The following is a 12304-nucleotide window of genomic DNA, read 5'->3' as shown; positions in this document are numbered from 1 at the left end:
GAACAGACCCTGAGCAAATCTATAGAGACAGAAGGTAGATTAGTAGTTACCTAGGTCAAGGAGCTGGGGGGCGGGGGGAGGGGGCAGGATAGAAAGTATCTACTAATAGATATGGAATTTCTTGTTGAGATGATGAAAAATTTCTAAAATTAGTATTGACTGTGAATATTATAAAAAGTATTGAATTGTATGTTATAAATGTAATGGTATATAAATGATATCTCATATAGTATTTTTGAAAAGACTCTAAGGTAAGGTTAAATTTGGTGAAATGAGGGATAACAAGTTCAGTATGGCTAGGCTAGAATAAGGGATATAGAATAGAGGTAGATGATGTCAGAGAGATGTGTTTATTTTTCTGGGAGCAGATAAGTTCTCTAGGCCTCTAGATCTATAGATATATCTCTACCTCAAATAAGAATCTTTATACTATTTCCTTTGGGACCAGAATTCATCTGGTTTTCATAATGGAAAGTAATCTCATGAACTAATTGATTCAAACTAGTGATAGATTCTCAGAAATTTTTCTTTTGAATATAATATTTCTGAAGATAAAAATACCTGAACCATGGGTATCTATCCTGTGGGCCACATACCCAGAATGTGATTGCAAGGGGTCTGGGAGTCCGTATGTATGCCATGTAACTATCAGCAGATCAAATAAGTAAATGCATAACTTTTAACTTCCTCCTCAGGGGAAAGAGCCTGAGAAGTTTGTTGTATACTGGAAAGTGGTCCTCATTTTTGAAAATGTTGGGAACCATTTGGTTACAACAGAGGAATCTTTTTTTAGAGCATTATAAGCACTTGTAAAAGACTGGTATGGATGATGTTTTGGGGTATTATGTTGAAGTGGGTGCTTTTTGTCATATAAATGTAACTCCTAGGTGGCAGCAACTTTCATATATGTGAAGACAGGTCTTGATGGACATATGCAGAATCAGTTTTTTATTATCTCTGTGTGGAACGTTTTTGATAAAATTTTTATCCTCAGGTAACTTTTCTTTTTGACACCTAATTTATTTCTAGGTAGCTTATTCTATGTAGTTTTAGGTAATAATTTAAAAATAGCATTTTTTTGTTATCTCAGTATAAAAAATAGGAAAGTGTGCTCTCAAAAAACAACATATTATATTTTTTATGTAACTAAATATTTTGAGGAACACTTAATGGTTGTTAATATTTATGTTTCTTCTTGTCAGTGTAGAAAATAGAAATTTGATCTTCTAAAACACAACAGAATTTTATTAATTCATTAATTCAGAAAGAGTCTATTTCCTATTTCTAGGAAAAAGGCATTGAAGTGATGTTTTCTCCCCACCCTTGCCCTACTTGGACCCTTGATTGGAATAGTCTTCCTGCAGCAGTGAGCCCAAAGGAAGGTGAGTTGTTTTTTCTTCTCTCCTTTAAGTTTTAATCATAATCTAGATGGTCTTTTCAGATCCATCTTCCAATTCTCTAATTTCCTTTTTGGTTTTGTCTAATATTTTGATTATACTATCCATTGAGTTTTCTTTTTTTTTTTCTTCTAATTCTTTTTTTTAAGTACTTATTTTAATTACAATTAGTTAACATACAGTATTATTCTAGTTTCAGGTTTGCAATATGGTAATTCAACGTTTCCTTCATCACCCTATGCTCATCAGGACAAGTGCACTCCTTAATCCCCGTCATGTGTTTAACATATGCCCCCACTCCCCTCCCCTCTGGTAATCATCAGTTCTCTATAATTAAGAGTCTGTTTGGTTTTTTTTGTTTGTTTGTTTGTTTTAAATTTTTTTTTTCAACGTTTATTTATTTTTGGGACAGAGAGAGACAGAGCATGAACGGGCGAAGGGCAGAGAGAGAGGGAGACACAGAATCGGAAACAGGCTCCAGGCTCTGAGCCATCAGCCCAGAACCCGACGCGGGGCTTGAACTCACGGACCGTGAGATCGTGACCTGGCTGAAGTCGGACCCTTAACCGACTGCACCACCCAGGCGCCCCTGGTTTTTTTTTTTTTTTTTTTTTAATGTTTATTTATTTTGAGAGATTGAGAGAGAGAGAGTGTGTGTGTACAAGCAGGGGAGGGGCAGAGAGAGAGTGTCCCAAGCAAGCTCCGTGCTATTGGCACAGAGCCCCATGTGGGGCTCAAACTCATGAACTGTGAGATCATGACCTGAGCCAAAATCAAGAGTCAAACACTTAACCACCTGAGCCACTCAGGCACCCCAAGAGTTTGTTTCTTCTTTTGTCTCTCTCTCTCTTATTTTTTTTTCCCTTTCTTTGTCTGTTTTGTTTCTTAAATTCCACATCTGAGTAAAGTTTTCATTTTATTTATATTATAAAAATTTCACATATATACATTGTTCAGATTAAACATTTCTAACATTTCCTACATTTGCTTTATCTATTCCTTTCTCTTTCTTTGCTGAAGTATTTTGAAGGATATTCCAGGTAACATGCCCTACATACATCTAAGAAATACTGACATCTTAGATAATCACCATGTTCTTATCATACCTAATAAAAATTATCAAGAATTCCTTGATCCTTTCATAACCAGTCCATAATCATTTTCCCCTAATTGTTTAAAGTATTGTTGGAAAAATATTTTTATAGTTAGGGTTTTAGTTAAATAATTATATTTTTCATTGCTAGAAATTATATTTGGGTTGTTATAAAAACTTTTTCTTGCTCGTGTTTTAATTTCCTCTTTTCATAATTTTTTAAGCATAGTTATTTTATATTCTGTATTTGTTATTTCTAATATTCGATGTCCATTTAGATCTAATTTTTTGTTTTTTTTCTGTTGACTTTACTCCTGGTGTTTTATTTCCCTAATAGTTTTGTAATCTTATATTGTGAATTCATTTTGGGAAGTTAAATCTGTGGGAATCTTGTGGGGCCTGGGTTAAGAATAAATTTCCACACAAAGGGGGCACCTGGGTGGCTCAGTCAGTTAAGCTTCTGACTTGAGCTCGGGTAGTGATCCCATGGTTCATAGGTTCGAGCCCCACGTCAGACTCTATGCTGACAGCTCAGCTTCGGATTCTGTGTCTCCTTCTCTCCCTGCCCCTCCCCTGCTTGAGTTCTGTCTGTCTGTCTGTCTCTCTCTCTCTCTCTCTGTCTCTCTCAAAAATAAACATTTAAAAAATTTTTTTCCACATTTCTTTGGAATTTCTTGCTGATGTCAGACAACTCATGATACTAGAACTTAAGGCCAGTTAACATTAGTTTTTAAGCATGAGATTCCTTTAACCTTTTCATTTGGAGCTGAGGTTTAAACAGACAAATTACCTTTTATCATCTCCCTTTGCTATTAAATACGATTTTTTTTAATGCACCTTTTCATAGGGAATGTAGCTTTTCAAGGTTTCTGCCTTCATGTAGTGATATTAGTTCCCACTTTCCACAATGTTAGGGACCCAGGACCACCCTCTCTTCTTTGTCTTGCTATTAAAGCTTAAATCCCTATTAGCAAATACCCCTCCCAGCAGCTGTAATGTCTGTTCAAGATTATTACACTGCTTTTTAGTTCTTTTCCTCCTTGTTAACGCCCTGTGTATTTCCCTTTATTCTCAGAAATCCATTTAGAAAGGCAAAGGATGATTGTTGAGTTTTACATACCATTTTAGGTGTTTTTAGGTGAGAGAATTTTTTTATACCTCATTGTTCTATTTCTTTAATTGTCCACTTATGTTTTAGTTTTAGACTAAGCCAAATAGAACTTTTGATTTCCAAATGCTCTTTGAAATTGTTTGTCTGCCTTTTTCATATTCTTTTCTTCTGTGATGCTTCCTAAATATCGCCTATATCTCACTAATCAATTCTATTCTGTCAGTCAAGGAGATAAGTTAGGATTTTTCCAGGATAGAATAAGATTTTGTTGGGCATTAAGAACTCTGGCTCGAAGATGTTTTATAGAAATGAAGTTCATTTTTGTTCTTTGTTAAATATATGAAAAATAGTCACTAATGAATTTGTTAATGGTTTAGTTTTAAATATTTTCTGAAATTCTGAAAATTTTAAATGTTTGTTTTTATTGACCTTGGATTGTTTCATGTACTCTGGTTACAGTATGGATTTTGAACAGGCTAAAACTGTAGTAAATGAAAATCAGATTTTCACGAATATTTATATTTACTAAGAAATGAATACAGAGATTTCTAAGTGCCACATGCTTTGCTTTACCCATAATTAATTTACTATGAAGCCAAAATATTATTTTCAGTTATTAATTGAGCAATCAATTATACCTGCTACCAACTCAGAGATCTAGCATTAAGCATTCAAGTCTGGTTGTTTTACTGGTTGGAACTGCATATCTAACAGAGTTCATGGAATATATTACTCATTATATCCCTTTAATTGGATCACCTAGTTTTCATAAATATTATGACAAACAAGGAACTGTAACAGCAGAGCTACATGATTTATTTACATTTCATTCACTGTTTCTTAAAAGCTTTATATAGTTTGTGTTAAAGTAAGGCAGAAATGTTGCACTGTAGATTTTCTGTTTTCAGTTCTGGCAATTTCCACATTGCATGGTAATAGGATCATTGTGAAATGAAATTATTATATATATGGGTGTGGAGGTCACTGTGAAAGTGTTCTCATGATTTGTGGTCTGGTATTTTTAGAAGAGATTGAATTGTAATAAGATTTTATTAGTACTAGGTTCATTTGGATGTCACAAAGGCCGACTCCTTATGTGGAATCCACTGAATTACATCAAGATTATGGTACATATTATAAGAATCATTCTCTTTACTAACAAAGGCTATATTAATAATTATATAGCCTATATAATAATTATATAGCCTATATTAATAATTATATAGCCTAATAATCATGATGGAGTCTAATTTATTTCTTAAGCCTGTCTAATCTCCCAACCTCTGTTCTTACCCATTTCTCTCCCCACATCTTACATACCATTCCCTGAACTTTTCAGTTTCCCTTATATGACCTGTATCTATTGTCTCCATGCCTTCACTTTTGTTTTTCCTTCAGTCTTAAATATTCTTCTTCCCACTTCGCATTCTATTGAAATTATACTTATTTTTTAAAGATCAACTCAAATGCTGCTTCCTCCATTAAGCCTTTTGCATGGGCTATGGAGTCAGCCTGTCTGAGTTTCATACCTGTACTTCTAACTAACTGGATAATCTATGGCCAGATTTTCAACTTCTCTGTGCTTCAATTGCCTCATCTGCAGAATGGGGATAAAATAGTATTTACCTTAATGAGATTGTTGTACATTTAATGAATGAATATATAAAGCACTTAGTACAATATATTAGACAGAATTAGTCACTCCCTCTCAACATTCCTTAGTACTTTCTTATACTTCATTTTTGGTACATATAGTATGCTTCTCTTACACTCTATTTATATGCATGTTTTCCTTCTCTAATAGACTGTGAGCTCTTTGAATATAGGATGACTACTCAATATTTTTTTTATTAATCTCCATTGAATTGAGACTACAGATCCCTTTTTGTTAACTTCCCAAGTTCCTGCTTAAACCAGGCGACTTTGAATCCTTTTGTCTCATTGTCTCTTAAAGGGCTAAAATAATTGAGATTATTTAGTTTGAAGAGAACTGAAGATTTAATTTATACCATCATTATTACCGTTGTCATTATTATTATAACTACTACTGCTATTATTATTATATTTTACGGACTGTTTGGAAATCAGTTGTAGATTACACTACTTTACTTCTAAAAACTTAACTATCTGCTTTAAGAACAAAGACATTTTCTTAGTCCTTTTCTCATAGCCATAGCACAATTATCGAAACAGGATATATAATTCAGTACATGCTATTATCTAATCCAAAGTCCAGTTGGTTGTAGTATGTGTAATTGATATGTCACTTTAAGCACCCAGGCACCCCATCAGTTTAGTTCCTTTAATGTGAAGTAGTTTCCTAGCCTTTCTTTATCTTTCAACATGGACTGTTTTGAAGAGTTCAGGCCAGTTTTTTTGTCGAACATTTCTCAAATTTGATTTGTCTAGTTTCCTCATGCTTAGATTCAGGTTCTGTATTTTGGCAGGAACACCACAGGAGTGAAGTGGTGGCCTTCTCAGTGCATCATAACAGAAAGCACATTACATCAGTGTGGGCCCAGCGATGGTAACTTTAATCACTCGGTTAAGGTGGTATCTTCCAGGTATCTCTACTGTCATGTTACCATTTTGCTCTATTGAATTAATAAGTAGTTTCTGGGGAGATGTTTGAGACTATATAATGTCTTGTTTTTAAAATTTCATTCACTAGTTTACGTTCATTTGATGCTTTCCCTGTGATAGTTACAAAATGGTGCTTTTTCAGCTTTATCATCCTTCTGTATGTATTAGTTGCCACCCAACTGTAAGAACATTTTCCCATCTATCATCTATGTATCTATTATCAGTATCGACTCAGGAATTCTTTTATTAAATAAGTTGTAACCCATCATGGTTGGTCTTTGGAGGGAGTTGGATCCAAGGTGGAGAAAGGAAGGACTAAATAACCTTTGCCCCTATCAGTGATTCTTAACCAGGTTCTTACCAACCCCAGGGGACATGGCAAATAGCATGACTTATTGTTGTTTTGACAGATGGTCAGGGATGCTTAAACTTCACCATTTCAAAGAATTGTCTCACCCTTATGCTACAGTATAAGTAGTGCTCTCCTTGGGGGAATCTAAAACATACAAGCTTGGGGCGCCTGGGTGGCACAGTCGGTTAAGCGTCCGACTTCAGCCAGGTCACGATCTCGCGGTCCGTGAGTTCGAGCCCCGCGTCAGGCTCTGGGCTGATGGCTCAGAGACTGGAGCCTGTTTCAGATTCTGTGTCTCCCTCTCTCTCTCTGCCCCTCCCCCGTTCATGCTCTGTCTCTCTCTGTCCCAAAAATAAATAAACGTTGAAAAAAAAAAAATTAAAAATAAATAAATAAATAAATAAAACATACAAGCTTGTTTTAGGGCCTCTAGGCAAGGTATATAGAAGCTTCATTGTCCTAAGCCATTGCTTTTCAAACTAAGACATCCATCAAAATCATTTAGAAGGCTTATTAAAACAGATTGCTGGCAACTAACCCTGAGTTTCTCATACAGTTCTCAGATGGGGCCCTATAATTTGCATTTCTAAGAAGTATCCAACTAATGCTGCTTCTGCTGCTCTGGGGCCCACACTGTGAAGTAATTACTATAGATAACTGAAATAGTACATGCATTAGCTGCTTTGATTTCAACTTTTGCCACCAAAATAAGATGAACAACGAGGTCAAAGCTGTCTAAATTTTTTCTTTACAAACTAAAAAATTAATTTTCTGTTTTTAGCATGCATTACATCAAATATAAGAGTTGGTACAAACCTCTGAACTATTTGGTAGCTATGAAAAGTTCTACTTTAGGCCAGGTATACTAAAATTATACTAACAAATTTAAGTGAAAGTAGATGTATCTTATTATGTAGAAATAGCTGTCTCTTTTAAGAATTTTTTTCCCAAAATATTAATCTTAGATTTACACTAGATAAAATTAGCATATTTGTTTTCTTACTTTTACAATGTAAGAATATATTCCTCCCAACATTTATTGTTTATATTGAATAGCTTTAGATTAATAATAGCCATTACATTTTGAACTTCTTGGCATTTAACATACTAAAAGCACACCAAGAGAATGAGATCAAAGGTTTGGTTTTTTTTTTTTCTATTTTCTGGGAAAAAATTTTCCTAACATAAATGTTTTCCATTTTTCTAAGTTATACTTAGCTGTGAAATCCAAAACCCGACTATATTTGCCTCAGAAGCCTACAAATTTGTAACTATTTTCTCTTCTTTCAAGGGTAAGGTTCTCAACAAGCATTTTGGTGCTTTACCAAAAGTAACACAATTTTTATTTAAAGTGCAATTTAATCTGAAACTAAAAGCCCCTAGAAGGTAGTATATATAAATATAGAAAGAATTTATATTAAGTAGTTTAAAATATAACAAGGTTGAAAAGAACAAGTTTGTTATTTGCTTAGTAGTACTCTTTTGATTAGTGCCAAACACTAATATATAGGTGTAGAGACTGAGATAGAAAGAGATAAATCACATATGTATAAGTTACATAGTATGTATATGAATGATTTAGAGACGACCATGTGTTAAATTCATCTCCTTTTCTAGTATAAAGTTAGAGAAGTCAGCTAGAGTAATAAAGAAGTCATTGAAGTGGGAGAGAGGTGGGTAAAATTTTACTAGGCAAATTCTTCCAATTATAATAGCATTAGACATTCCTTTTATAAAAATGTTAGTCTTGGGGCACCTGGGTGGCTCCGTTGGTTGAGTGTCTGACTCTTGATTGTGGCTCAGGTCATGTTCCCAGGGCCGTAGGATCAAGCCCCATATCAGGCACTGTGCTGAGCATGGAATCTGCTAAAGATTCTCTATCTCTCCCCACCTCAGCCCCTCTCCCATGCTCACACACTCTCTCTCCAAAAAAAGAAAGAAAGAAAGAAAAAGAACTCTTACACATGACACCAAAAGCATGATCCATAAAATTTTTTTTTATAAATTGGACTTCATTAAAATTAAAAATGTTTGCTCTGCCAAAAACTCTGTTAAAAGCATAATAAAACAAACCGAAGACTGGAAGAAAATATTTGCAAACTGAAAAAATAAATCTGACACAGAACTTAGATATGGAATACATAAAGAACTCTCAAGACTTGAAGTAAAAAACAAACAAAAAATTCTTTTTTTAGGAAATTAGAAAATGGGCAAAAGAGATGAACAGACATTTTACCAAAGAGGATCTATGCAGTTGGCATATATGCATATGAGCTATCATTATACACCTCTCAGAATGGCTAAAAAAAAAAAAAAAAAAGTAACAGCACCAAATGTTGAGGAGGGTGTGGAGAAACTGAATCATTCATGCATTGCCAGCTATGAATATAAAATGGTACAGCCCCTCTGGAAAATCATTTGTCGTTTTTTTTTTTTTTTTCTACAAAACTACACATATAGTTACCACAAAACTCAACAGTTACACTGTTGGGCATTTATCCCAAAGATATGAAACCTTATATTCATGCAAAAACCTGCATATGAATATTCATAGCAACTTTATTCTTAATAACCCGAGACTGCAAACAATCCAAGTGTTCTTCAGTGGGTGAATGATTAAACAAATTCTGATGAGCCTATGTATAGAAGATCACTCTGCATTAGAAAGGACTGGACTATTGATACTTGGATGAATCTCAAGAATTCATTAGTTAATGAAAAAGTCCCCTCTCAAAAAGTTACCTATACTATGTGATTGAATTTATTAAACATTCTCAAAATGATAAAACCAGGGAGATGAAGAACAGATTAATGGTTGGTAGGGAACAGAGATTGGCACAGCACAGTGCTGCTTGTAAAGGGAGTTCCCTTGTGATAAGGTGGTTACATCAATCTATATATTGGATCATATTGCATAAAACTATGCATACATTCACAAATGAATGCATATAAAAGCTGAGCAATGTCTAGTTAACAGTATTGCAACAGAACAGCTTCCTAGTTTTAATTTTTTTTTTTTTACATTTATTCATTTTTGAGAGACAGAGCACAAGCAGGGGAGGGTCAGAGAGAGAGGGAGACACAGAATCTGAAGCAGGCTCCAGGCTCCAAGCTGTCAGCACAGAGCCTGAAGCTGGGCTGGAACTCACAAACCGCGAGGTCATGACCTGAGCCGAAGTCGGACGCTCAACCTACTGAGCCACCCAGATGCCCCAACACCTTCCTAGTTTTAATATTATACTATAATTATATAAGATGTCACCACTGAGAAAGTTGGGTGAAATGTTCATGGGACTCTATATACTATTTTTGCAACTTCCTGTGAATCTGCAGTTATTTTAAAATAAAAAGTTAAAAATGTAATTTAAGTAAAAATATTGGAAAAGATAAAGAAATAAAGATGATTGAAATATTTCTCAGCTCATCTTTTTCAAAAATATTTTTCAGAAAACTTCTGGAGGTCATTTTTAAGACAGATGATAGTTTGATAAAAGGCTCAAACTGCAAAGACATCTTAATATATTTCCTTTAAAAAGGAGTGCAATGCAATGCTAATATACACACATAAACATTGACTTTAACTTTGACAGTCCTGTATCACAGGTTGCTATTCTCAAGCTCCCAGAGCTTTGGAGAAAGCCAAATTGTCATAGGATAATTTGAGCTTCTTTATTTCAATATTGCTCCAAAATAGTGATTAGTATGGTCTAGGAATAGCTCAAGTATTAATCCTGGCTGAGTTTGCACTGGGGCTCCTGCCCTGCCACCAGAAAACTTCAAGGTTCCTTGAGGATGTCTTTGTGTCATATACATTATAGGGATACAGATGTTACCTTCATGAGTAGAGAAAGTTCTTTCATAATGAAAGCTTAGCAGTGTCCAATTTCAATTATACATTTGCATTTCAAAGTACTGAAAAATGGGACTGAGTTTTGTTTTGACTGTCAAAATGGTTGAGTGAATAAGTTTATTTTGAACTTTAAATCAGCTCAGTCACATGTGCAAATGACACAGTTGTAAAACATTGTGCTACTAACTAAAATCTCTGGAACCACTTTGTGTAAACAAGGCCTGAAAAAGAGTCGCAAGATTAAATTCAAGTTTTATTGCTTCAAAGTCCTCAACCATAATAAGTACCGGGCCACTATCTACCATTGAGGCAATAATTCTTTAGCTAGGGTAACAGTGATAAAATGTGCTCTTAGCTTTGGTACCTTAAATCCACATAGCATCGAGCTTGCTGGGTTTTTTATCTCTTCTTTTCTTTTTCTGTTTTTAAGAAAATACAATGCTTTTTTTTTTTTTAAGTGTACTTAACCATGGCATGTGATTAAAGAAAAAAAGTTAAAAGTCTTTTTTTCTCTTGGAACTAGATTTGCTATAATTCTTCCCAGTATTATGTTATGCTTTGTTCTATTCTCTAGGGTTAGACTTCAAGAACCCTATGTATATACCATGTTTTTTAGTATTTTGCAAGCAGAGCCTATGATGATTGATTACCAAGAAAGGTTTTAATGGCCAGTTCATCTAGGATGGATTATATAGGATCTTCTGAGAGTATTGCTTTTTGAAATAAAAGTATTTGACATGTAGTATCTCTGTGATTAAACAAAATTATCTGATTTTAATTTGATTAGGTCATATGTAGAATGTAAAAATTACTTAGAAACTTTTTTGTTTGTGTAGAAATGAACAAATTGAGAATTTATTGAACAACTGAGATTTGTGTCCATTCCTAACTCCACTAAGTCATTTATTTATTTTTTATTTTTTTTAAAGTTTATTCATTTTGAGAGAGACAGAGAGAGCAAAGTGGGGAAGGGGCAGAGATAGAGGAAGAGAGAGACTTCCAAGCAGACTCCACACCGTCAGCATGGAGCCCAATGTGGGGCTCGAACTCATGAAATATGTGATCACGACCTAAGCCGAAATCAAGAGTTGGATGCTTAACCGACTGAGCCACCCGGGCACCTCTCCACTAAAGTTGTTTACAATGGCACTAGGCAATTTTAAAAGTTATTGTGGTTTGTTTTTGGAATATTATAGATTCACTAATAAGAAACCACAGATTATCTATTTGAGGGAATATTGTTAAAACTGATTATGTTTCAGAAATTGAGTTGCTTCAAAAGGTTGAGATAGGATTTATGTGAGTAATGAAATGCTTATTTCTGAAAACTAGTCCGAGGCAAGTGTTCTAATCTCTTCAGTTTGTGTTGAAATATGGTTGGAGCGGGACCACAGTAATTCAGGAAGACCTTTCTGATAAACAGATCTGGAGCATTGTACTAGTCCTGCTATGTTTCCAGCAGAACCTGAGTTCTCTTAGGACTGGAGATTTGTACCCACTTCAAGATAAGACTTTTCCTAAGAGTTTCTTCCAGGTTTTCCTTTAAGAGTTTTTCCAATGGTCACTGATAATGGGTACTGTAATGACCAGCTTTGATATTTTAGAACAAGGCATATTTGGATGAAACTTCCAGGAATGTTGCATTTATTATGAATGGACAAATTTTCAGTGAGCACCCATTTTAAGTGGAGCAAAACTTACTGTTAGTGTCATCCAGCAGCAATGAAAATAGGGAAGAATCTTTCCCAGAAAACAAACATCTGCAGTATTTTGGTTCAGTGTTGAACATCATTTCTAATTGAAGACAAATGAAAAAGCAACTCTGAACACTTGCAGAGTTATTTACAGTCATATGTAAACTATATGTAACGTTGCTCTGAAAGCAATGACAACTTCTGTTTATAATTAATCCAAAACC

At 34.5% G+C, this 12304-nt stretch overlaps 1 protein-coding gene across 1 annotated transcript in view; it reads left to right on the top strand.

The window, feature by feature from the left end:
* The window catches only part of GSTCD (glutathione S-transferase C-terminal domain containing), a 131964-nt gene that overhangs the window by 23992 nt on the left and 95668 nt on the right, over positions 1–12304 (top strand). The window contains exon 5 of the mRNA XM_040476937.1: positions 1289–1382. Coding sequence (XP_040332871.1) covers positions 1289–1382 — 94 coding nt within the window. The remainder of the gene's footprint in view (positions 1–1288; positions 1383–12304) is intronic.

Source organism: Herpailurus yagouaroundi, unplaced genomic scaffold (assembly GCF_014898765.1).
Source record: "Herpailurus yagouaroundi ecotype Mexico unplaced genomic scaffold, PumYag 28, whole genome shotgun sequence".
In the NCBI taxonomy this organism is placed as follows: Eukaryota; Metazoa; Chordata; class Mammalia; order Carnivora; family Felidae; genus Herpailurus; species Herpailurus yagouaroundi.
This window is presented reverse-complemented; position numbering and strand designations above follow the sequence as displayed.